Source organism: Aspergillus lentulus (assembly GCF_001445615.1).
Source record: "Aspergillus lentulus DNA, contig: Alt09, strain: IFM 54703, whole genome shotgun sequence".
Taxonomy (NCBI): domain Eukaryota; kingdom Fungi; phylum Ascomycota; class Eurotiomycetes; order Eurotiales; family Aspergillaceae; genus Aspergillus; species Aspergillus lentulus.
In genome coordinates, this window is record NW_028322117.1 from 2,493,248 (window position 1) to 2,517,260 (window position 24,013).

The 24,013-nt window shown below is 51.5% G+C and overlaps 10 protein-coding genes across 10 annotated transcripts; 3 read left to right on the forward strand and 7 right to left on the reverse strand.

Annotated features, from left to right (window-relative positions):
• Positions 1-1,916: 1,916 nt before the first annotated feature.
• ALT_5625 (uncharacterized protein) lies at positions 1,917-4,242 on the reverse strand (the record flags this gene model as incomplete). Its single annotated transcript, XM_033554607.2, has 3 exons — positions 1,917-3,565; positions 3,632-3,996; positions 4,190-4,242. The coding sequence occupies 3 exons, from the start codon at positions 4,240-4,242 to the stop codon at positions 1,917-1,919; spliced, it is 2,067 nt and encodes a 688-aa protein (XP_033410498.2).
• Positions 4,243-5,376: 1,134 nt separating this feature from the next.
• ALT_5626 (uncharacterized protein) lies at positions 5,377-5,987 on the reverse strand (the record flags this gene model as incomplete). The annotated part of the gene is made up of 3 exons (XM_033554606.1): positions 5,377-5,429; positions 5,517-5,870; positions 5,978-5,987. 3 exons carry the CDS (start codon positions 5,985-5,987, stop codon positions 5,377-5,379), a joined length of 417 nt encoding a protein of 138 aa, XP_033410497.1.
• A 368-nt stretch (positions 5,988-6,355) lies between these two features.
• Positions 6,356-7,356, forward strand: ALT_5627 (uncharacterized protein; the record flags this gene model as incomplete). The annotated part of the gene is made up of 3 exons (XM_033554605.1): positions 6,356-6,421; positions 6,520-6,635; positions 6,699-7,356. 3 exons carry the CDS (start codon positions 6,356-6,358, stop codon positions 7,354-7,356), a joined length of 840 nt encoding a protein of 279 aa, XP_033410496.1.
• Positions 7,357-7,449: 93 nt separating this feature from the next.
• Positions 7,450-10,107, reverse strand: ALT_5628 (glutathione S-transferase family protein; the record flags this gene model as incomplete). The annotated part of the gene is made up of 7 exons (XM_033554604.2): positions 7,450-7,511; positions 7,560-7,905; positions 7,961-8,044; positions 8,108-8,285; positions 8,343-8,473; positions 8,712-9,294; positions 9,359-10,107. The coding sequence occupies 7 exons, from the start codon at positions 10,105-10,107 to the stop codon at positions 7,450-7,452; spliced, it is 2,133 nt and encodes a 710-aa protein (XP_033410495.2).
• Positions 10,108-10,647: 540 nt separating this feature from the next.
• On the reverse strand, positions 10,648-12,452 carry ALT_5629 (putative transporter C36.03c; the record flags this gene model as incomplete). Its single annotated transcript, XM_089599936.1, has 3 exons — positions 10,648-11,551; positions 11,611-11,940; positions 12,241-12,452. 3 exons carry the CDS (start codon positions 12,450-12,452, stop codon positions 10,648-10,650), a joined length of 1,446 nt encoding a protein of 481 aa, XP_089455813.1.
• A 789-nt stretch (positions 12,453-13,241) lies between these two features.
• Positions 13,242-14,653, reverse strand: ALT_5630 (S8 family peptidase; the record flags this gene model as incomplete). Its single annotated transcript, XM_033554602.1, has 4 exons — positions 13,242-13,595; positions 13,668-13,756; positions 13,828-14,272; positions 14,330-14,653. 4 exons carry the CDS (start codon positions 14,651-14,653, stop codon positions 13,242-13,244), a joined length of 1,212 nt encoding a protein of 403 aa, XP_033410493.1.
• A 2,061-nt stretch (positions 14,654-16,714) lies between these two features.
• Positions 16,715-17,265, reverse strand: ALT_5631 (uncharacterized protein; the record flags this gene model as incomplete). Its single annotated transcript, XM_089599937.1, has 2 exons — positions 16,715-17,087; positions 17,180-17,265. The coding sequence occupies 2 exons, from the start codon at positions 17,263-17,265 to the stop codon at positions 16,715-16,717; spliced, it is 459 nt and encodes a 152-aa protein (XP_089455814.1).
• Positions 17,266-17,915: 650 nt separating this feature from the next.
• Positions 17,916-19,217, reverse strand: ALT_5632 (putative ATP binding protein; the record flags this gene model as incomplete). The annotated part of the gene is made up of 2 exons (XM_033554600.2): positions 17,916-19,096; positions 19,175-19,217. The coding sequence occupies 2 exons, from the start codon at positions 19,215-19,217 to the stop codon at positions 17,916-17,918; spliced, it is 1,224 nt and encodes a 407-aa protein (XP_033410491.2).
• A 292-nt stretch (positions 19,218-19,509) lies between these two features.
• On the forward strand, positions 19,510-21,692 carry ALT_5633 (putative cell cycle control protein (Cwf19); the record flags this gene model as incomplete). The annotated part of the gene is made up of 2 exons (XM_033554599.1): positions 19,510-20,808; positions 20,871-21,692. The coding sequence occupies 2 exons, from the start codon at positions 19,510-19,512 to the stop codon at positions 21,690-21,692; spliced, it is 2,121 nt and encodes a 706-aa protein (XP_033410490.1).
• Positions 21,693-22,581: 889 nt separating this feature from the next.
• Positions 22,582-23,840, forward strand: ALT_5634 (D-mandelate dehydrogenase-like dehydrogenase; the record flags this gene model as incomplete). The annotated part of the gene is made up of 4 exons (XM_089599938.1): positions 22,582-22,634; positions 22,683-22,912; positions 22,971-23,677; positions 23,742-23,840. The coding sequence occupies 4 exons, from the start codon at positions 22,582-22,584 to the stop codon at positions 23,838-23,840; spliced, it is 1,089 nt and encodes a 362-aa protein (XP_089455815.1).
• Between the last annotated feature and the right edge of the window lie 173 nt (positions 23,841-24,013).

A 24,013-nucleotide genomic window follows, 5' to 3' on the forward strand; every position in this document is an offset into this window, starting at 1 on the left:
TCGCACCTCCTGTCAAATCCATCCCGAAATTGCTTGGAAAACTCTTCAACTCAAAATGCAGCCGTAAATCCAATGAGATGCCGAGCTTCCTACAGGCTGCAGCGCCGATGTAACTGCACGCAGTATCAAGAGGCCGGGCCGTTGTAAATGTAATACAATGACTGACTGACTCGGAGGACAGTCCTCCAAGCCAGCACTAGCCACGCAGTATGACGCATGTCTCCATTTGTAACCTTTCGCACCTCGCCGAATTTGGATATCCAAGAGAGCTCGTCAGGGGTTCAGCCTACAGCCTTACTTACCTAAGACTTACTACTGTCAATCTAATTGGAGTCCGACACTTTCCCCGTAGGTAGGTAGTCTATGCAAATGCGTGGTGTTGCACCGCCTCGTGTAATGAGTCGGAAAATCCCGGGACTCAGCCACGCCCGGTGGGCAAAAACGGAAAAGCCCTAAACACTGAATTTCCCAAACGGGAAAGACCGAGTTTAGCCCGTGGATCTTGACTTGAGACATACCTAAGAAGCAATAATGCCAATAAAGGCTGTAGCCCTACCCTACCCCTTAGGAGTAAGTAGACTAGAATAGGACAACTGTTTGAGGAATGACGGAAGCAGGCCATGACGTCTGTACGAGGTTTATGAGCTAAGGATTTGGGCTAAGTGGATCACTGAGGTCCTTACTGTTCCTATGGCCTGTCATCTAACTTACTCCGTCCACCTCCTTGGATGGTAAACACTCCTACTCATAGCCCACGCTGAAGGTTATCAACGGAATTGATATGGATATGGATATGGGTATCATTTCCCCTAATGAACAGGAACATATGGATCCACATGGTCCCAACAATGATTTGTCCATCCACGAATTGTTGATAATGAACCATACTTGAGACAAAGGTACTCACAGGTTGCTTTGAGTGGTTGATCCCATCCCTTGAGTGATTTTTCTGGAGAGTGAGACGAGTTTCGGTACGTCTGTTAGGCCAAGAAGGATGAGAGCTTACTCTCCTTCCAGGCTGTGTAGATGCAGTATGGCTACTGCTAGTTCACCGTTGATGTTGATGTTGATGTTGATGTTGATGTTGATGCTCCCGCTCGGACATAGACAAATACTGCAGGGCAGGCATAGGATGCATCAGAAGAATGCAACCTGCAGTCTGCCGCAGGCAAACCTTCTTCTAAGTAGACAAAAGGGTATTAACTAATTACCGAAAGTCAATTGCTGACACGATATTAATGACAAGATTCAGCCAAGAGCATGGCCGTCACCTTGGTTTGACCGTACCTTTGCCCACTTGCTGCCGACTTGCCTTCTATATTAGGCACTACTTGCATGCCATCTGACCTCACAGTTCATCCTCTCTTACTAGGACTCGGATCTACGGAGACAATCGTCGGTAATGCTCGGCATATACGATAATGGTGATAAACATGATCCAACAAATGACTATGCGACGCATCTCTTCTCCCCGCACTAAACAAACTACGCTGGACTATCGGAGGCTAAGCGAGATCTTCATGAACACAACCCCGAGTTCCCCCAGGTGGTAGCTGCGTAGTTGACTAATTCTTCAGTGGTATGCAACACTGTAAGATGATCGTCACGTCATGACAGACAATTGATAACCATTTACCACCACAGAAACTAAACCGAAGTGATGGCGGTAATATTCACATGAAAGCAGGGTTGAAGATCAACAGATCAACAAACCACTGCAGATGAACTCATACAAGGTGTGTCTCTTACACATAACGCCTTACTTACCCACTGACAAGTCAACAGAAATACAAAAACGCCGGTTCGCCAGTCCATTTGCCTCGCAAATCCCGTAATCAAGTGATTGGCGGTTAGATTATGTACAGCCTCCAAAGGAGGATCAAGTATTGAAATAACGATAGAGTTGAAGTGCACAGTCAAGGGCGGGGACGGATACGTCTCGGCATCGGTGTCGATCCAGCATGTGCCTTGAGAATGTTCTTGGATCTTATTCGCGGGGCGCTACCGCTTGTAGAGTCGGACGAGCTCCTATCGTCGCTGGTGCCGCAAGGTAGTATCTTGTTCGAAACGGGAGTACCCGTTGCAACAGCGCTGGGCCGCTTGGGGATCAATTTCTTGCGCTTCTCAACATTGCTGCCAGTGCTGAGAGTCGGGAGAAGCGACGCTTTCTTCGTGTCTGCGGCCGCGACAAGACTGGAATTACTCTTTGTCCCTCCTAACCGCCGCACACGCCGCGCCTTGGGAGCTGCAGTAGCAGGTGCAGTAGTTGATGCAGCCACTTCTTCATCATCACCGGTCTTAGCTGTCTGGGACCGGGTACTGCGATTACTGGCTGCCTTCTGCTTATCGATGCCCTTCACCGTCGGACTCAAAGCGACGTCATTGCGCTTCCGCTCCCCTCGCTTACTGCTGTCCTCCCCTTGGTACTGCACCAGGCGCTCCTCGTTCCATGTCACATATTTCTTGGCTCCTGTGCGCTTCCGACCAGGGTCTGTAGCTTTGCCATCATCGACCTCGAGGTTGGTCTTCTGCGATTGTTCCGCCAAGGCCTGAAGTACGTATTTCGGCATGACCGCATCTCCTTTGTTGTGACGAGTGTTTCGACGCGTCGCCAGCGCAAGCTCCTGGGCTTCTGTGCGCTGCAGGAAGACGAACTCCGTCCCCTTGGCGCGACGAAGAGTCAGGGTCCGAAGAGTAGGTGTAGTCGTCTGGGGGACAACTTTGGCAGCACGGTGCCTCGAACTTCGGCGGACCGGGCTGGATGCTTGATTTTCGTCCTCTCGGGCATCAACGCTTTTCCGTGATTGATCATCCCGACCAGGACTATCTGCAGGATCAGACGCTTTGACTGGAGACAACTGGACTTTTGATGGCGAGGGAGAATTGGCGTCCAGCTCTTCCAGAGCCCGTCGAGCCTGTGGAGTTGGTACGTCACTCACTTCCTGGCAGGCTTGTTCTGTGGGCACATCCTGCATAGTCATAGCTGCGGCTTTGGCGGCGCGAGCTGCCTTGGCCTTGGATAGGAAGTTATTGAGCAACTCGGCATCCTCCACACCCAGCGAGCTGCGTAGTGCTGAACGTACCAGAGTGGGCTCTTGTTGCACACTTAGGCCCTGCTCCGATGTGACTTCTACCGCGATTGTGGAGTCTGCTGTCTGGACTGACAGATCTTGTCGATCATCCGTCATATGTGTATCCACGGCTGCATCTGGGGCAATATTGGTTACGGTATGAAGACTCGCTATACTGGTATCAAGTGCGGGGTCAGGTTGAGCGACATCGCCGGTGGCATTTATCTCGAAATCGTAGTTGTTTCCAGCGCAATCATCTGCAATGACGGACTTGCCATGTAGCGCGTGGAGATTCGCTGAGAAAAGAGCCGAGTCTGTGAGAGTGTCTGGGGTCGAGTCAAAAGATGCGTCCGTGTCCTGTTCGGCGATTGACGTGGCCGCGTCCCGTGGCTCATCCTCGTCAGCCGCAGCGTGACCTCCCTCCTCCTCTTCATCCATATCCATTGGCTCCGCTTGAGAATCATTAAAGTCGGCATGGTTCGTAGGTAGTTTCCCTGTAGTCCATCAGCGCGTGTCCAATAGTCACCTGGCTAAACCAAATATCAAGCAAGCATGCATACGTCTTCTCCCCGTCGCTTCAGACTCCCATTTCGTCTCAAGGAACGAACGTCCTCGCAGGACCGCCCTGTCCGGTTGACTCTCATCCTCCAGCCCAAAGCACCGTCGCTTGACACCACGGACAAACCCCAGATTCCTGGACAAGTTTATTTCGGCGAACAGGTCTTCATCGACGTCCTCGTGCGACGCAGTGACGAGACGTTGTAAAGCTTTCATGCTGTTAAAGGAGGAACGAAAGCGCTTCCAGACTTTCCGCGACTTCGAGCGCCCAAGGAACGCGTTCGACGGTTTCCGGTCCCATAGACGAGGGGCGGCGGCGGCCTTGACGGGCGTGAAACTGAACTTTTCGTCCTGATTCTGAAGCTGGCTATAAAACTCAATCCAGCGAAAGGGCGCGCAATTGGCGCACACAGTCGCAATCGTATTAGCGATCGTACCTTGGTCTCTGGGAGTAATGGCAAGGGACGGAAAAGGGGCAGTGGGAATTCTTCAACTCTTCCCCGATTAAAGGACGCATCGTAATTACAGGAATGTCTATCGGGACAAAAGAAGTAACTCACCATGCTCGCGACAGAGGGCCCGATTGATGGGACGGGTCATGACTGGTGGCCATGGCTGCTTGGGGTCCCGAGGAATGTTGACGCCGTGACGGAGCTCAACTGTAAGACGACGGGGAATGCAATGTAGAGATTCGAGCTTCTAGAATACTGCAATAATAGGATACAAGCTTAATAATTGAAGCATAGATGCGACGCTGATAGAGAAGAAAACCATCTATCCTAAGCAATACAAATACGCGTCAAGGCCGAGATGAAAGAAATCATAATAATGAAAGGTAAAAACTAAGCCCGACCGACGTGTTGATTGGCGGTGGGCGGACCGTTGCTGTGCCAACGCTTTATCAGATAAACTCCGACATACATACGGCCAGCTCACCTAGAGACGCCGAGGTTCACTGGATATGGGTTAGATCTCTCTTTCTATTCCGTACTGACGGCGACTTGATCATCCTTTACTTCATGTATAGGTGAAGAAGGAAAGATGGACCCTCCTATGCCTTGAGACACCCAGGAAGAAAATCGACAAGTCGGACAGCAGCACAGCACGGCTGCCTTCCAGCACCATAATCTTGTTGGAAGACGCATAATAGTGGTATAAAAACTCAGAATCTCAGGTGTCGCCTCGTCTACTTGACTCTGTACTACGACACACTACACCCGTCGTTTCCATGACAGGAGCGGGCTTGTCATTGTCGAGGTGCTCGGCTTTCAGCTTGCATAGTATGACTATATGTCACTTGACAGCAACCAAGTCAAGGAAGCATTGTTTTCGCAGCGCTAGACTGAGACTATTGACAAGGACACACCACGAGCACACTGCCTTTATCTACCGGATCACATCCGAGTCTCAAATGAGCTTTCCCGGCAGCGTCAAGCCTAAGCTTAGGCAAGTTCCGTTGGATTATGCTCACTGCCAACAACGCATTCACTCAAACAAAAGAACTATTTAAGATTTCGACGTTAAACTAATGGAGTCGGTCTAACACGGCAATGAAAAGCTCTAAGAAAAGGCCATAGCGAATATCATTCAATTCTGGCTTACTGGTTAGCGATTGTGGTCGAAGTACATGAAGAGGCTAGTTGGGCCATACCCGGTAAGCATAACTCATAAGGTCGTAAACTACTGTCTCTAGAATCGCCTTAAGCAAGAGACAGATAAAATTGGCCCCGTAGATTCACCGCAAACCCTAGAATACCGGCTCCTCCATATCTCGGTCATCGAAAGGGTCACCGAACTCATCTAGGCATACCATTAGCCATCATTCTCTATCACAAGTACCAGAGGAAACATGACAGTGAGCAAGTAATGCACTGTTGCTCAACCTACCCAGATTAAAATCCTTATCGACGATATACTCCATCGCTCGCTGGTACTCTTCCTCCGCCCGTTTGTTCATCCACCGTGCCCCGGGTTGTCGCTGCTGCGACTGCTGCTGCTGTTGTTGCTGCTGCCCAGCGACCTGTGTCGAGAAATCTGAAGGTCTGTTCTTCTCGTGTGTGGCCATCTCCGTGACTTCAGAGAAGTTCTGTGTCTGCGAGCCTGGTGGGGATAGTTCGGAAGTACCAGCAAATCCCGACGCGGAGTCATTGAGACTATTGTTGTTCGTAGGCGTGCGGGAGCCGGCCGGCGAGCCGACAGAAGATTCGGGGGATGAGGCCATTTGCGAGTCGCCGTCCAGATCTGTGCTTTATTAGCAAAGCGAGTCGTGCAGCTATTAAGACGTCCTGGGTGCGGAGGCGTAGGTTTATGAAAGGGATGGTGGGAACGCATCGGAGGATAGAACTTACCAGTCGGCATAGTAGATTATTTCCAGAAGCACGCAAATGAAGATGATCCTGGCAAACAGTCGGTGATCAGTCGGTGATCGTTGGTATAGATGCAGCTGTCGGCGGAGTAGAGACGCCTGGGCTCCGCCGCGGTTTAACTAATCAAGCAACAATGATTTTCCTGTCTTCGCTGGCTTTCCCCGCTGCTACTCACTCCCTTTTTCTCACGCAACAACTGTCGGAGTCAAGACCGCTATCAATGGACATATTGGGCTGGATTTGAATTGGTGTCCCTCGCCCCATTTTTTGCTTCCGTCTACACCACTAGACCTTCACTAGTCGCCTACATCCGTGCTGTGGTGGTCAATCCAAGTCAAACTCCATTCCCGCCGTGTGAATATGAGCGCAAAGCCTACTGCTGGCTCACCCGATGCTTGGGAAGATGACTGGGAAAAACAGGCAGATGTATGTCTTCCATCTCCAATAGCAGTGTTATTCGTGCAAAACCATCCTACATATGGGTCCGCTCGTCAAGAACCGTCTGACCGGAAAATTTCTCTCAGAAATTAGCCGATGATCCAACCCCTACTCCTCCAGAGAAGAAGGTATCCTCGAAAGTCACCAAGGCGCAGCGCAGGGCGCAACAGGCCGAGTTCAATCGGCAGCTATGGGCCGAAGCGTGCGTGCATACACTCTCTACGATCAAACTCAATTGAATATTTATGTGTTGATTATGTGATAGTGAATCTCCGCAAACTTTCCACTACCTAGAGGCTCGTTCCGATGTCCCTTTGAAGCAGGATTTCAAACCAGCGGTGACTTTACTCAGCCGCACGCCTCAATTGATGACGCGCCAGTCATCTTCCAGCGGAGTTTCTTCAGCGACTGCGGGAATCAGTCGGCTCGGTCTGGCGACCAATGATAGCCTGGAGGATTCAGATGACGACCAGAAACGGCCAGAACCGACTCCAGAAGAACGGCATGCCATTGCTCTGAAGAACTTGGAAGAAAAACAACGGAAGTATGAGGAAGTGCGAGAGAGATTGTTTGGAAGTCCGTCTGCAACCACCTCGGGTGCATCGTCACCACGAAGCGCGACTCCTCCCAGACAGTTTGAGGGCAGAGGAAAGGGGAAAAGCCGCGGCAACGGCAGAGACAACAACAGAGACAAGAGAGACTCTTCTGCATCCTCGACGAAGTCAAAACAGCTCTTTGACCCCGGATATTCCTCCAAACCCAATTCAACCTACGTGCAGAAGAAAGAGAGACAGCAAGCTGGCGAGCGGGTAATGAATGACCAGCCACAATCTCCGCGGCAACCCATTCGCAGCCCTAGAGGGCCAGATGCCAGTGGACGAGGTGGTTTCAGAGCAGGCCACAGAGGCGCTAAGGCCACTTGATCACAACACGTCGCGACGTCCGGGGCGCAGCCTTGCGTCATTCGTATGGGGATATGTCTTTAATGACAGGACCACCCCTTGCTCGCTGAAGAATCATGGCAACCCCCTTCCAGAGTTAATTGCGTTTGCAACCTGCGACGTATTGGATCGATTTTCTGCGGGATGTCAGTCTTGGGCCAGTCACGGCATGATTATATACTCACGGGCATATCGCTCATAACTGTCGAGATACAATTCGTCAGAGCTAGTTGTCGCCTTGACATGCTCATTGGCCTCAATCGCATTAACCCATGCGGCCCACCGGCTTCCAGGCTCGGGGTCTGGCCAGCCACGGTACGGTTTGAGCACCCGGCTTAGCCGGAGGATCCAAGGGGCGATCTGGACGTCCACAAAAGAGATCGTCGGTCCCAGGAAAAATGGACCTTCGAGACTGGCAGCCGTAATTAGCGTCTTGAGACCGTCTTGAAGCTCCTGCATATTCGCCGTCTGCTTCTGTTCCTCCTGTTCCTGGAGAACCCTATAGAAGCTGGGCACGATGTGACGATTGATCTGCAGCCATTCAGCACCCGGTCTGGAAACTAATGTCGGACCACGCGTTACTTACATGATCGGTCCAGAGCCGACAGTGAGCTCGCAACTTCGCATCGCCAGGCGGCAGAAGGTGTGGACCAACCTCCAAATCTTCGAGCTGCAGTCCTGGTTAAGAGATGACGGCCTTCCCCGAGAAAGGAATGTGTGGGTCGAAACCTACATATTCGAGCAGAACCGAGCTTTCATAGGATCCCCAGTCACCGTGCCGCAACGCTGGCACCAGGCCTCTGGGGTTCACCTCCAATAGAGATTGAGGTTTTTGATATGGATCTACTTCGATATATTGATATGGGATACCCTTGATTTCCAAGGCTATCCAAACGCGTTGTACAAAAGGGCTAGAATATGCTTTGTTTAGCTGGGAGTGGACTGGAAGAATTGATGCTCAAACATACCAGAAGCAACTCCCGAACAGTTTGAATTCTGCTTCATGGGAATGATTTATAGCGGTCAAGGCCGCTAAACCAGTAGCTTTGGTGTGGTATGTTTTTTGTTGGGCCTCACTTTGGGAGGGCATCGTTCTGGTCTTAAAATTTTGGTTAGTCTCAAGATATTTTTTGAATCGGAATACTCTTTTCAATCAAGCAATCGTCTCGTGGACGAGTCTCAGTTGTGGCAGCTGGGCCAAGCGGGGAAGCTGGATGTCATTTTGTCCGGCATCCAGCAGTGACGTAAATAGCGGAATCACACACGCCAACGCATGACAGTCACACAGCGCAAATCTGACAACTAAGGTAGTAGAAAGGAATAGATCGCACACTTACTGCGACTGCCTTCTTCTTCTCCTTGGCCTCTTTCAGCAAATACCGCTGAACACTATTTTTCTTGACCCGGTCGCTCTCTTCCAACGTATGCCGATGGCCTCCGCCTACCCCGTCATTCTTCCCATTCGCACCATTGCCATTGACCCGCTGGATCGTGAAAAATCTCTCTCCATTCGCCCCGGGATGACCCTCAGGTAAGGTCGGATTCGGCGTGAGCACGCCGAACGGCTGGCTGTCCCTCCTCTGTCCCAAGGCCGACGACTCATGGAACAACGAGTTCGCGCTGGGCAGAAACTCCGAGGAAGGAAAGGACGTCTCGGGCCCGTTCACCGCAAAGTCCGATACAGCGGCCATACCGTACCCGGGGAAGTATTCGGTGATTTTGATCTTGACGTCGCATAGGTCTCGTTGTCGGGCGGTGCGTTTACGCTTCTTCTTGTTCGGGTCATCGGATTTGGGGGTCCCGGGCGGGCGGCCTTTGAGTCTGCAGTCCCAGTAGTGGGAGACGAAGGGTTTGCGCTTGTAGCGTTGTGTGGAGCGGTGGGAGTAGACGTTGTCGACGTGCGGGAAGTAGGTTCGGAATCTAGTTGCAGGGCAAGCGGTTAGATACCTCGGTGTGAGATTCAATTAAAACTGCGTAGACGTACTGGTCTTCAGTCAAGGTGATCGTCTCGTCCACGTTGAATAGCTTTTCCCTCCAGTATTCGAGGTCCGGAGGATCAGGGACGAGTTTCATGTCCTTCAGACAACCATCCTGTTTCGAGAGCTCCGGAGCCACAGAGTAACCATCGCTTTGCGGCTGTAGCTGCAAATGATGCGGAAAGGACGGCGATACTTGCAGGCCGGCGTTGCGCATGTGCCCATCATCGTCGGCGCCATTACCATTACACTCAACAGCGGTATTCGCAAGATCCGAACGTACTTGCGACAGCACCTGCTCGTGGTGTGCATCTTGATCGCCGCCGTGAGATAAACAGGATTGCATCTGCTGGCCATCCGAAAGGCTACCCGGGAATGTGTGCTCTCGGGACGTTTGGTGGTAGGTATGCAGCTTCTCGTTAAACTGCTGAGGAGATATCAGCTCCGTATTAACCGACTCGCTAGGTCGCGACGGCCGCATAGCCGCCGGTGTATTGAGCGGATGACTCGCATTTTGATGGTGCCGCTGCTCCTGCGGATGATGGAGATGGAGATCGGAGTGTTCGAGCGCAGACTGTAGAGGCTGAAGCGACTGCGCCTCCTGAGGATCTGCGAGCTCCTGTGTATGTGACAGGTGATGCTGTTGTTGGGTTGCAGCTAAAGCGGACGCGTCGTCTGCGAGGGACGACAGCGATCGGGGCTGTTCATCAGAAGTGTGAGAATCGACGCGGAATCGCTGAAGATCCGGGCCGTCCATGTCTCGAGCGGAACATCAAAGCACGAAGGCGGGATTAGCGAGTCCGGATCATGTCGAGTGCTGCTTTTGGAGGAGCGGAAGTGGGAATTGGTGGGGAAGTTGAAGCGGCGTGTTGATGTGGAGAGCCTGATACTAGTGAAAATATGACGGAGAGTTATATTGCTGCAGAGTTGCTACAGACATGCCACAGAGGATGAATCTATATTTATACATGCCTCTCTCAAAAGCTGCGCAATGGCTTTGATTTCACTTCCCATTTGTGGGACTCTACCGAATCTGTTGTCACGGTGAAATCAAACAGCTCAAAAAAGAAAAAGCAACTATCGGATATTGTGACAGGGAAACCCACCAGCAAACTAGTCAGGTCTACAATTGACAGTTCATATCAACAGAACAACTCCACGTTATTTGCCTCGTATCAAAATAAAATCCCAATTGATATTTGTTTGACCTATATCAGTCTCCTCCTGCCGCCTTGAAGTCCAGTGCTCGAATTTGCACAATGGCGTCCAATAGCGATGCTCCTCAAGACTCGACATGTCAATATCCATTCTCGTCAACACTATACTGACGATACATGGTTAAACTCTGCTTGGCAAACGCGCTCCGGGCCCGAAGCTTCTCGCCGTATCGCGTGAACAGGGGCGGAACAATGCAGAAGATAGTTGCCATGGCTGCCAGCACGGTCACAGCAAGATTTGCGCCTAGAGCCGAGAACAGATGGGGCGAGACTAACGGAAAGACAGCCGATAGGATCGATCGAAGGAAACTGAGGGCCGAGAACCCACTCGACGCGTAGCTTAGATAGCTGTCAGTGAGATAGCCCCCAAGGACATAGTCTAACTCGGTCAGCGAGTATCCGACCAACAACAGCGCAATCACAGAGACGCTCCAATGCAAATCTTTCACGCCGGGGGGAATGGTCCAGGCGAAGACCCATAGTCCCCCCGCGAGGATAGGTGCTCCCAACCAGAGACCCAACAGCTTGTGCTCGGGGAGCAGGACGCGACCCTGCTGCCGGTGCTGGTCGATGATGTACAAGTCAAGGCAGCGAGTCAGCAAGCCAAGACTAAGCCCAACTCCGATAGCGATGAAGGGTAACCTGGCTTGTCGGGGGCTGAAACCAAAGGATTCATAGATGGGAGGCAATGCTTCCGTGAAAAGATAAACCAGTGCAATTGAGATTGCGCTTATCAAAGACACTATGAACACGATAGGTTCGGTGCAGAAAAGAAGTACAGGCCGAGATAGTGCAAGCCGCGCAAAGCTATGCAGATCCGGTGTATGATCTGGGTTTACTCCTTCCAGCGACTCAACCTTTGTCGCCTTGCGGAGCTGTGCAACTTCTCTTGCCAGCAACAGCGAGGGGCGGGATTCTCGGATGGTGAGAAGGAGGAAGGTAAGGAGACCTGTTACGATGGCCGCAATGTAAAATAGCCAACGCCTTTGAAGCCAGTCCGTTAGCAGCACTCTCTCGGCCATCAATCGTCAAGTAACGCTTACCAGTCCAGATCTGCAACTATGTAGATGCTCAAAATTGGCCCCACGATAAGACCCAGGTTGCTTGTTACGGCCCAGATACATATCATCCAAACCCGGTCGCGAGCGTTGAACATATCCTCTATACTGCCTATTACCACAGTGGTGGGAATCGCCGATAAAAACCCACTGACGAAGCGGCCCACAATCGCACCAGGAAGTGAAGGAACGGCGGCTACGACGAGACAGCTGATGCTGTACAACGCAGTGCTGATGATGTAGAGTTTCTTGCGTCCGAAAGCTTCAGAGTAGGGTGGAAAGAGGATACCACCGAATGCTTGCCCAAGAAGATACCTATTGCGCGTCAATAATGACATCGGCCAGCACATCCACTGTCACAAATGGCTTGGAATGACTCAGAAGGTGAGGCAGGTAACGAACACTGATACGAATATGAATATGGATTTTGTCTTCTCCAAGCTATATTCAGCAGCTGCAGCTCCGGCGGCGGTTGACTAGGTAGATGATCGGGATAAGTTGATGGTCTGGTAAACAAGTGCTTGAAGGAAACATACACCAGAAGTGCTAACAGCTGTTCTGATACGCTCTTCAAATTAGCACAGATAACGTTAACCCAGACAGACAGGCACATACGTGAAGAACTCGAGGAAGAAGATCAGGCTGATATCGTAGATCTTCCGAGAAACATCCCAATTCCGAGGATGTCGACGGTTGCCTATCGCCCATTGGACATAAAGCTCATCGGTGGTCATTTTTAGCCCATATTGGGAAAGATGGAACTGTAGCGAGTCCGGGTTGCTCAACGGGCTCAGCTTCTCGTCGGCAATTGCGATTGTGGCCTGCATCAGGAAGAGATCAAGTCATAGGAATACCGAATTCGAGATTCAGGTGCAAAGGATCCCGTGAACGAGATACATCCATGAGAGCTAGACGCATTTGAAGGGCTTCAGATCAGAGCACCGGAGCCAGGGATACGACGTACGAGCAGGATGTTGCTATCTTCAGAGCAGGGTTCTAGGGAGGTATGCGACGCCTTTCTCATGAGGTAAGCGCTCCCTCAATGCGCATTCCTGAGCCTATTGATATCGAGCTGTTCATTGGGCACCGGGCAAGGATACCCAGCTCTCGTCGTGTGAGTGTGGGCCATTTGCTAGCATGCTTTATTTGGAAAGTCGGAAGGTTCAGCACGATCAACATTCTTCACGGATGGATATGCTCTTCCCATTTCCTTGGCATGCTCGTTACACTGTTCGTCATCGCCAGTCTTGCGGTCCTGTCCTTGAGTGTAATGTATGAGGATTTGAGCGTAGCGTCATCTGGAGCGAAAGACCTTGCAGGCGAGTGGTCGTTTACTTACCTTAGCCGACATAGTTGAAGTGTGACTTCATTCCGTCCCATGTCATATTATTAGATTTCGTTCGACTTGCAGGCAAGCCGAATAAAAGATTGTTTGCTTACAGGGTCAAGCATCAAATCACGCAAATCATTCCGTTGCTTTGTTATATAACTCTAGGACTCATAGATTCATCAACCTGCGGAGAAAATCCTCCGTGCCCGCCTACTCTCCCAATCATCCATCGGGTAAGACTCGCCCTGCGCAGTCTCTTGTCAACCATCAGCCGTTCGGCACAAGCTTAAGCATTGCCATTGTAAGCAAGCTTGTTGGGGCTGCCCCGAGCGTTGGTGACAACACCATTGGTGGCCAGCTGCTTGATGCGAGAGGTCACGGCAGCAGGGCCAGAGAGGCTCTCGAGACCCATCAAGTAAACGGACAGGCCAACAATGTGAGGGGTGGCCATGGAAGTACCAGAGATGGTGTTGGTGGCAGTGTTGGAGCCAATCCAGGCGGAAAGGATATCCTGACCGGGAGCGAAGATGTCGACAACGGAGCCATAGTTGGAGAAGGAGGCGCGGGCGTTGCTCCTGTTGATCGCGGCAACAGTCAAAGCGTTAGGAGCGGAAGCAGGGCTTGTATTCGAGGCATCAGTCTGGCACAACATGTTAGTCCGACTACACTTGCAATGCTCATTTGTAAGTTTTCTAAGACCGGGGATACATACGTTCTCGTTTCCAGCAGCGACGACAGAAAGGACACCTTCATCGAAAGCGTTCTCAACAGCGTTGTTGAAGGCATAGGAGTAACCACCGCCTGTCATTATCCATCAGCAGCGGTTCCTTTCAAATCCAGTCAAACGAGCAAGACGGTCCGGTCCATCTTACCAAGACTCATGTTGATCGCAGCCTTCGTAGTACGACCCTTGCTCACGATGTCGTTGGCAGCCCAGTTGAAACCGTCAAGAATGATCGAGGTGCTAGAAGACTCGCCCTGGAAGACCTTGACGGACAGAAGGTTGGTCTTCTTGGCCACTCCGTAGGTCTTGCCGCCAATGGTACCAGCAACGTGCGTTCCGTGGCCGACGCTGTCAACATGGCTGCCACCAGCGGCGTTGTATGCCAGCGATGCACGGCCCTCGAACTCGACGTGGTTGACATTGATGCCAGTGTCGACAACGTAGGCATAGGTGCCAGCGCCGGCGCTGGTATCGTAGATGTAGTCGGTGCTTGCTTGTCCCTTGTGGGAAATGCTGCCCAGACCCCATGGGGCGCCCCTTTGAGTGGTCAAGGCATCAATGTACCAGATTTGGTCCTCCTCAACATGGGCAACCTGTGCGCTTGTAAGTCAGTGATCTTATTAAATGCTGGAGTTCTGAAGAGTACTGACATCTGCGCTCTTGCGGATTTCCTCGATGGTAGCAGCATCGAAGGAGCCGGCGTAGGCGGCGAAATCCTTGATCTTGTAGCTCTTCTCGATACCGACGGGAGTTTCGCCGCTGGTGGTATCGCGACGCTCCAGGTTGCGTTTGTGGAGATCAGTGGCCCAAAGAGTGTGAGACTCAATGGTAGCTGCATCGGTGCCCGGCTTGAAGGTCACGATGTACTTGCCAGGAATCTTCTGAGCAGCACGACGAGTTTCCTGGACAGGCGCGCCAAACACGGCTGGCAGGACAGCTCCAAGGAGCAGCAAAGTGCGTTTGATAGAAAGCATGGCGAAGACACCGAGAAGACTTTGGATACCGGATCAGGCTGGGAGATGTGGGACTGAATGGTCTGATGAACACAGATCTCCGGAGGACAGGCAGGTATTTATAACTTTTTCTCTCTCCGTGTTCGGTTCATGTTCTTCAGCACTTGTGCCATTTTCATGCCTCTGCATCTCCCAGTCACCACCGCGAACAAGGATGGAGACATTCCAGAGAGTGCAGTGGGAACTAACAGGGTAACATTGCAACTCTGCATCGCACACCGTCGGAGAGCCAGATAATGCATTGCGGAGAGCGTGAGATGAGATGGACTATGCAGATGACGGATATGATCTTCATCAGCTCGACATGACCGAGTCCGGGACAGGAAATCGATGGGTCATCAGAAAGAAGACGTCGACCAAGAAGAATAGTAATTGAAGCCGCTGATTCGTGCAAGAACGCCCAGAGCACAAGAGAATTCTCTCATTAGATGCGCAAATAGCGGCCAAGAATGCTATTGCTCCTACCTTTTGCTTACGGAAGGTAATATGTCGTGTCTTGGCTTTCTCAGCGACTCCTCACGCCATTGTGCCGACTGAGGCCCGTCCCACGGGCAAAGCTTCGGGGAGGAGGGGTCAAGCGATTCGTCTGCAGAGACGGATGTGACCCTACCAGGGTACTTGGCAAACTCACGCGATTTCTTGCTTGGCATTTCTGCACGCACTGGAGATAAGGATATTGACTAGGTGGCTCAGCCTGATAACGGCGAGCCAGGGTCCCCCCTAGACGGGGGACCCAGTCGCCTGAGATTGGCAAGAGGGAGAAAAGCACATGATAACATGCTTAATGGGCCTGCAGATCGTAATAACGTTTGCATTAGACTGGTGGCCCAGTAGACGCCAATCGAGCAGCCAGCGGTGCTGGCTTGTAGGCAGATAACCTTACTATTGCGCCCTGTACGACGCGTAGATACCGTTTCTCTGGAAATCTCGCCGGCTGGCTTTATGGACGATGGTAGTACACATATATCATACGTGCGCACATGTGGTCTTACTGATCTCCTGATGCAGTCATGGTTCGAGGGCAACACACTCGAACCGCTCGAGGTGACTCTTGCACTGACTCGAGCACGCCAACCAGGGCTCGGGGTAACTGTCGAACGAGGGGACGACCAACTTCCCCTCTCCACATTGTCTCGGCTAGTGATAATGGCAGACTGGGAATTGGTGGACGTAAGCAGTGTCTTTTTGACCTTTGTGGCTAGCCTAGATAGCCCGGTATCATTATTCGCCGGCGGGCGTCCGAGGAGCGCTGGGCCTTGGCATTAAGGGACCATACCGTGAGATAGATTAAGAGCAAATTATAATGATTCTTGATGGTAGATTCAGGGCCCGAACCCCAGAGATATAGAGTAAGTACCCTGTGAGACGTAGAGCGCCGAGGGAGTTCCTGTCTGGGCAAGCAGGATTCGCGGGCGCCTTCTCCGGCTTGGCCAATAGCTTAGCATGTCTGGTGATTTAGTCAAGTCGCATTTGACCTCGTGATCTCGATAAGGGCGCTGTCCAGTCGGCCAGGTCCGATTGCAGAGTGGGATCATGGGGGGTGATTGTGCCTTGTGGGCGAAAGGCCAAGAGTTCTCAGTGCAGCATGCCGACTTGGCACGTCCTGTTCCACCGGGAATCCGTTGGGGCTTATTATTATTATCCCATTTTATATGTTGCAATATGCATATATGCTTGTGAAGATGACGGCATGCATGTATACTTGAATAATGTCTCAGAGATAAGGCCTGTACTACAGTTGAACCCTTGCATTTGTTATTTTCGTGAATGACGAAGAAACACTAGGTAATAACGTTTGGCAACAAAAACGCCGGCTACCCTGCGGCCAAGACCTACTTTAATGTACAAGGATGAATATGGCTAAAATTAAGGACAAAGATAGTATGGAGAGGCCTCGGAGAGAGATGACACCATTGCCCTGGTCAAGTACAACGAGCAATATCCAGTCGGAACCATCCTCCGATGCTGACCCCATCGCCAAATTCGACAGATATCTCGTCGTCTCAGTACCATGTCAGATCCTTATTCACTCTTCTCTACATGCTTCCTCTCTGCCACTTTGTTGTCAAACGGGTGCCCCGTAGTCCTCTTGTCAGCTCCCGTCTTGCGACTGATCTTCCCATGGCTGCTTGCAAAAAGCGTACACCACAACCCAAGGGACGCGACGGCAAAGTATCCCACCATGGCCACCGCGAAGACCACTTGGTCGGTGGTGGTATACCAGGTGTACGTATAAAAGGCCGAAATGGCGTGGTAGACGGACGTTACTACCAACGTAGGAACGGCATACGGAGCCTTAGGGTCGGAGTCCTCGGTTGAGACTGCTTCTGAAACCGCTGAGCTGAGAGGGATGGAACCAGTCAGCATGATGGTCAAGGCGGCGATCGTAAGCAGACTGAAGCCAAGGCAGCGAGCGAAGTAGACCTCAATTGCTGCGACGGTTAGCTCCTGTTCCTGCTGAATGTCTTAGCTGAGGGTGGTGCTTACGCGATGGCTGTCTGGCTTCCTCTAGCATAATTCGTGCGATCATCTGTGGCATCCCAATCAAAGGTATGGCTTGTAGCGAGAGCCATCCCGCGGTTGCGTACGTGTAAGAGTAGAATACCTGGAGTACAGGACAAGATATCAGCTACCAGAAGTGCTTGAGGAGTATAGCACATCCCTAACACATACGTCCATGATATGCGAAATGATCTATGTATTTGGTGTACAGATCCTGTTTATGTTGTTGTGATCTCTGCGGATTCAGTATTCAAAGCCCAACAAAAGAGTCAATTGTAGATAGATGCAAGTCTTAGCGTCGGAATATTATTCCCAAGTGCAGTATAAGTACCTCGAGAAAGCGATCTGAAGCAATTCGGTGATACGTCAGTTTGATACTGCGTGGAAGCCGTGTGACATCATCCACATGGCATCATGGCTTGCTTGGAATGCACGCCTTTTGTCTTGTTTGCATTGGAGACATTATCCTTGTTTTTTCTTTTTCTTTTTTTTTTCCCTTTTTTTCCTGTCTAAATTCAAGTTTCAGAATATTCATAAAGTTATAAAGTTGTAGATCCATATGCTACGCAATCTTATTGTTCCTTCGTGCCTGCGGAAGCCGATACCGCTGGATAAGAATGATAAGTACGATAACGCCGTAACAAACCCGAGGAGGATGAGATCAGCAGGGAAGTTCGAAAGAGAATAAAAGACATTAATCGTAAATTTTCGATCGAAATATCTATCGGTTGATATTACTAGAGCGTAGATACCGTGCAAAGCTCAAATCTTCGTCGTTCGGGCCGCCTTGAGACTCTGAGAGAGCTTCTTTGTATCGCTGGGACAGCCCCGCCTCGTCACCAGCTGGAGGAACACCTTCCTCGTCATCGTCGGTATCGTCATCGTTCTCCGAAAGCTCCAGATTCCCCTTGCTTGCTGCTGCAGCGGCTGCTTCTTCCTCCTCCTCTGCTTCGCTGACGGTCTCAGCTTCGTTCGCGGCACGCGGCTTCCGCGAAGATCCGGACACGCTCATATCCTTCATCAGCTTGCCCAGCTCCAACTCGCGCTGAGCTGCCTGGGTTTCCTCGCGCTCCTTCTTCTTGCGTTCCAATTCTGGCTTGTAGTCCCGTTCAAACTCCTGGCGCTTCTCTTCAACTGCTTCGAAGAAATCGTCAATGCCGTCGCCTGTCATGGAACTTACGCCCACGACACTCAAGTGGCGATAGAACTCTTCCAGCATTAGACTCATACTATTGAGAAGCGAGCCCATGTATCCGCTGCCTGCCCCGAATCCTGCGGCGCTGCCCTCCCCTCCGAAAGCACCAGACTCCTCCTCCTCTCGCAATGCTTGCTGGAATGCATCGAAGTCGGTCATCCATTCTTTCGCAAACTCTGCATCCTGGACGTCTGTCTTGTTGAACACGAGGATCATTGGCAGTTTTGTTTTGTACAGGATACTGCAGGCGTAGAGCATGTTGCTCATAAAGGTACTTGTGGAAGTCGTACGCGGGGTATCAATGACATAGGCGATGACAGTAGGGAACGAAGAGGCTAGTGTCTCCAGTAAGATGCTCCCGGATGCACTCCAAACGAAGACTTCGATTTGTCCGGGCGTGTCGACCAAAATGTGCTCGATAGGCTTGGCTGATGGATTTTCGGGATTGGGTGCAGTACGCTTTTCCAGTAATGATATAATCTGATCAACCTTTGTCGCAAACAGATTCAATGATGTCAAGATACCGCCGTTAGGTCCCAGATTGTACTGCTTCATAACTTCTTTGTAGTTGATCGAGTCACGGATGTCGATATTGCTCTCAAAAGGGACCGAGTATACAGCGGGGTCGAGGTTGAGAACGTAGGGGATCTTCTTCTTCGAATGGAGGTACGAGTTGATTCTCTGCATGAAGGTCGTCTTCCCGGAGCCTAAAGTAAAGTGGCATCAGCAATTATCGCTCATTCCTAGCAGGCCTTCGAGCTAGAACGCCCTGTCGAATGATATACCTGCCATCCCGACGCAGACCACCGACACGGGAGTCGTCGCCATGATGAGGGACGGATAAAATACGAATCAGTCCTGGGCACTGTCACAAAATCGCAGCAATAAAAAAAATTCTTCTTCAAATTAAGAAAAATAACTAGCTTGATGGAGAAGGGAGCATGTAAGTGAATGATGTGGTTCGAAGCAGAAATTCTTTTGTCGCGGGGATTCGAGGAGATCTGCTTGCGGGTGGAGCCCGTAGTTCGGACCGCCCAGACGTCATCCTAGTGTTTTTAACGCTGCGGCCGCTCCGTTTCCACACGAAAGCTCTATGCAATCGGCTTGACAGATATCAAACATGACTCTAGACGATTTTGAGAAGTCTCTTGCGGAAGATCAGGAGCGACGGCGCGAACGAGACGACAGAGAGAAACATCGACACAGAGATCGGGACCGAGATCGCAGCAAAGAACGGTCAAGGCATCATCGTCATCATCACCATCATCGGCGCCATTCGTCGAGGTCCAGAGAACGAGAGTCGGATCGCCCTCGGGAGGCGCGTGACAGTGAGGAAAATGGTCATCGACACAAGCGATCTCGCCATTCCACCGACCACTCCGATGATCGGGATCATGCCAACAAGCGACGCCATAGGAGGGAGAGTAAAGACAATGAATCGGAATCTACAGCTCCAGTGAAAGAGATAGTTCAGGAGGAGCCGAAGCAGTTGAGGCGGGATGCTTGGATGGAAGCGCCATCCGCCCTCGACGTTGATTATGTTCACCGGCGTGCCTCTACACGGTTGGAGGAAGAACCGAAAGCCAAGATGCTCCAAGCGGACTTTGAGCTGAAGATACACGACCGAGAGCTGAACCAGCATCTCCGTGATCTGAAGGATGAGAAAGGTCTGGCTGAAGTAGAGGAAAAGCCAGCACAGCATGAGGTGGATTACACTATCGGGGATGCTGGCTCCCAGTGGAGAATGACAAAGCTCCGAGGCGTATACCGGGAGGCAGAGGAGAGTGGGAAACCTGTGGAGGAAGTTGCAATTGAGCGCTTTGGCGATCTGCGCTCGTTCGATGATGCGCGTGAAGAAGAGGCCGAGTTGGACCGGCGCGCACGGTATGGCGAGGGTTACGTGGGCAAGGAAAAGCCAACAGGAGATCTCTTCCAGGAGAGAAAGCTTGAACAAGGGGTTCATAGGGAACCTCTTGAACACTATCGAGATCCTGAACAGGAGCTTGCAGCTCGTGGTCAAGGTCAGAAGATCGACACGGTGCCTCCTTCGGGCGCCACTCAGCACCTTGACCTGACAGCTCTCAACCGACTCAAAGCGCAGATGATGAGGGCAAAGCTTAAGGGATCGGCTGAAGCAGCAGAGCTTGAGGAGCGCTACAATGTGGCCGCAGCGGCGATGGCCAATCGCAAGGAGTCCGATGTTGTAGTGCTCGGAGTTATGGAGAACCGAATGCTTGCAGGACAAAGAAATGAAGCCAAACCCGTCGAAACTAGGAGAGGCCGGGAGCGAGGACAGCTGGAGGAAAATGAGGATATGACTATTGAAGACATGGTCCGCGAAGAGCGGCGGACGCGCGATCAATTTGGTGGAGATGGGAGACGACTGGCGGAAAGGATTGCCAGAGATTCGAAATTCGAGGTCAGTCCATCACCTCACTCATTCATCTATGAATTTTTGCTGATTTTATTTGACTGAGTTAGAATGATTTGGAATACATGGACGATAATGCCGCCAAACTCGCCAAAAGGGTGCATCGGTCTGACATCAACCTCAAGAATGCTACCATCAGCGAATTTCAAAAGATGAACCGGATCTTGGACAACTGCCCGCTCTGTCATCATGAAGATACCAACACTCCCCCAATCGCTCCTGTGATATCCTTGGCGACCCGAACCTATCTCACTCTCCCCACCGAACCCGAGCTCAGCGAGGGATGCGCTACCATAGTTCCTATCCAGCATCGCACCAACCTGATGGAATGCGATGACGATGAGTGGGAAGAGATCCGGAATTTCATGAAGAGTCTAACTCGCATGTACCACGATCAAGGTCGCGATGTCATCTTCTACGAGAACGCAGCTCAGCCACATCGGAAGAGACATGCTGCCATGGAAGCCGTTCCACTGCCGTACAGTCTCGGAGAAACATCACCCGCCTTCTTTAGGGAAGCGATTCTCGCAGCAGACTCCGAATGGACGCAGCACCGAAAGCTGATCGACACCCTTGCCAAGGCGAAGCAGGGACTGGGTCGGAATGCATTCCGTCGCACTCTGGTCAAAGAGATGCCCTACTTCCATGTTTGGTTTGAGTTGGACGGAGGACTGGGCCACGTGGTGGAGGATGAGCACCGCTGGCCGCGCGGCGATCTGTTTGCCCGCGAGGTTATTGGAGGCATGCTCGATCTAGGCCCAGAGGTCATAAAACGACAGGGCCGCTGGAACCGAGGAGGCGATCGCAGAGTGGACGGGTTCAAGAAAAGATGGCGGAAGTTTGATTGGACCCGAGTGCTTGTGGAGGGATAGGTCGGGAGAGCCTTCAATTAGATGTTATTCAAGCCGAGCAGCTGATACTATGAATGTACATGATATGACTGTCAACTTTGGCTTCAAAACAGGTCAAGCGATGAGGGAGACAGTGCTGGCCTCTATCCCAATACCAGGTTTCTGATAATGCGACAGGCAGCGCATGCTCGTGCTTTTCAGGAGCATTAACGTTCCCGGAGAAATATTGACTGCCAAATACCAGCTGGTCTCGAGGTCATTCCATGTCCAGATTGATGTCTTTTGCCTCGCAATTAATTCCGATGCTCGTACTGATCTCCCCGCATAACCCCCACGCGGCGTTCACATATCGCAGGAAAGTATGTGGTAGCTTTTCTCACTCGGGAAAGTCCAGAACTTACCAGAAAGGATCCCACCGACATCGGTAAGATTGCCTCATCCAGACATTTTCTGTGTCATTGTCAATCCTTGAAGATCTTGACTGGTGAGTTGGGACTGGGGCCTCCGTAGATAGCTAGAGATGGATAGTGCGGGGGAGAAATACTGAGAAGGCGCTGCGATGATAACATCAAGTGGGCCACTGCAATCTTTCACGGCCGAATGAAGGCGATATACTCTCTCCTCCTCGGACTTTTTCTTTATTACTTTTCATCTCTGACGGCCTCTGACGATTGTGTGTATATTCTTCTCGAAGACTCTGCTCTGTTGCTGGCAATTGTGCTCATAGACATCGACGCAGCTGGTAGGCTGATATACTCTCGGACATCGCTTGTCCGCCAACAGTCTCGCTCGGCATAATTCCAGGTGCGACGCTTTTCGCTAATAAGTGAGTCAAACTCGTGCTTATCTATCTTCAATTCTCCTTTAGAAAGATCCCCAGATTGACTTGAAGTCACTCAGAAACCTCACAATGGGTTCCACCGGTACCAAACCCAAGGTCCTCCTACTTGGATCCATCGTCCAGTACGCACTAGCCTCTCCCTATCTCTATAGATCACTCTCCTGACCCAGCCTCTTCCCATCCAGCGCACACAAGACATGGCAATCGCTATCCGAGATCGCAGAACTAGTCACTCCCACCGCCACAAACCGCGCAGAGTTCCTGCAGGAATGCCGCTCCGGCAAGCTGGACGGCGTCGTCGCCGCATACAGAACCTTCGATTCCGTCACCATCACCGGCTTCATCGATGAGGAACTCGTCAACGCACTCCCCAGCTCAATCACTTTTCTAGCGCACTGCGGTAAGCTCACCTCACACTCCTCTATAAAAGGTACCCCAGTGATCTAACCTCCCTCCAGGCGCAGGATACGACCAAGTCGACGTCCACGCCTGCAGTGCTCGCAATCCCCCCCTGCGCGTCTCCAATGTCCCCACAGCTGTGGACGACGCCACAGCTGACGTGAACATGTTCCTGATCATCGGGGCCCTGCGCAACTTCAACGCGGGCATGCAGGCCCTCCGCGAAGGGAAATGGCGTGGCCAACCCCTCCCCGCACTCGGCCATGACCCCGAGGGCAAGGTCCTCGGGATCCTGGGCATGGGGGGAATCGGGCGCAACCTCAAGAAGAAGGCCGAGGCGTTCGGCATGCGGGTCATCTACCATAATCGCCGGCGGTTGAGCGAGGAGCTGGCTGCCGGAGCGGAGTATGTGACGTTTGATGAGCTGCTGGCCAAGAGTGACGTGATCAGTTTGAATTTGCCCCTGAATGTAAGGTTTCCTATCCTGCTTTTGACAATTCTGTGGGTTATCCTAACATTAGAGAAGAAACACACACGCCATATCATCAGCAAAGCCGAGTTCGAGAAGATGAAGGACGGTGTCGTCATTGTCAACACGGCGCGAGGCGCGGTCATGGACGAAGAGGCCCTCGTCCAGGCCCTCGATAGCGGCAAAGTCTACTCTGCCGGCTTGGATGTCTTCGAGGAGGAGCCCAAAGTTCACCCGGGCCTTATCCGGAACCCCAATGTTCTTCTCGTTCCGCACATGGGCACATGGACCGTCGAGGTGAGACTCTACAGCAGCGAAGTGAACATGGCAGGCATATACTAATCCGATTGATTTCTGGTAGACTCAAACGGCTATGGAAGAGTGGGCTATCGAAAATGTGCGACTTGCGATTGAAACAGGAAAGTTGAAGAGTCCCGTTCCCGAGCAAGCCGACCTTTGAATGGGACTATCACGAGAATTTTGCACTATGCCAGCCTTAATTTGGCGAAATGTACTTATCTCTCATTATTGATATGTACATGATTTTTTGATGATAGAGTAGATGATTGGATACACTTGTCACTGTGTGTTAAAAATGCACACATCAAATCGATCGCTGTAATTCTTCGATCA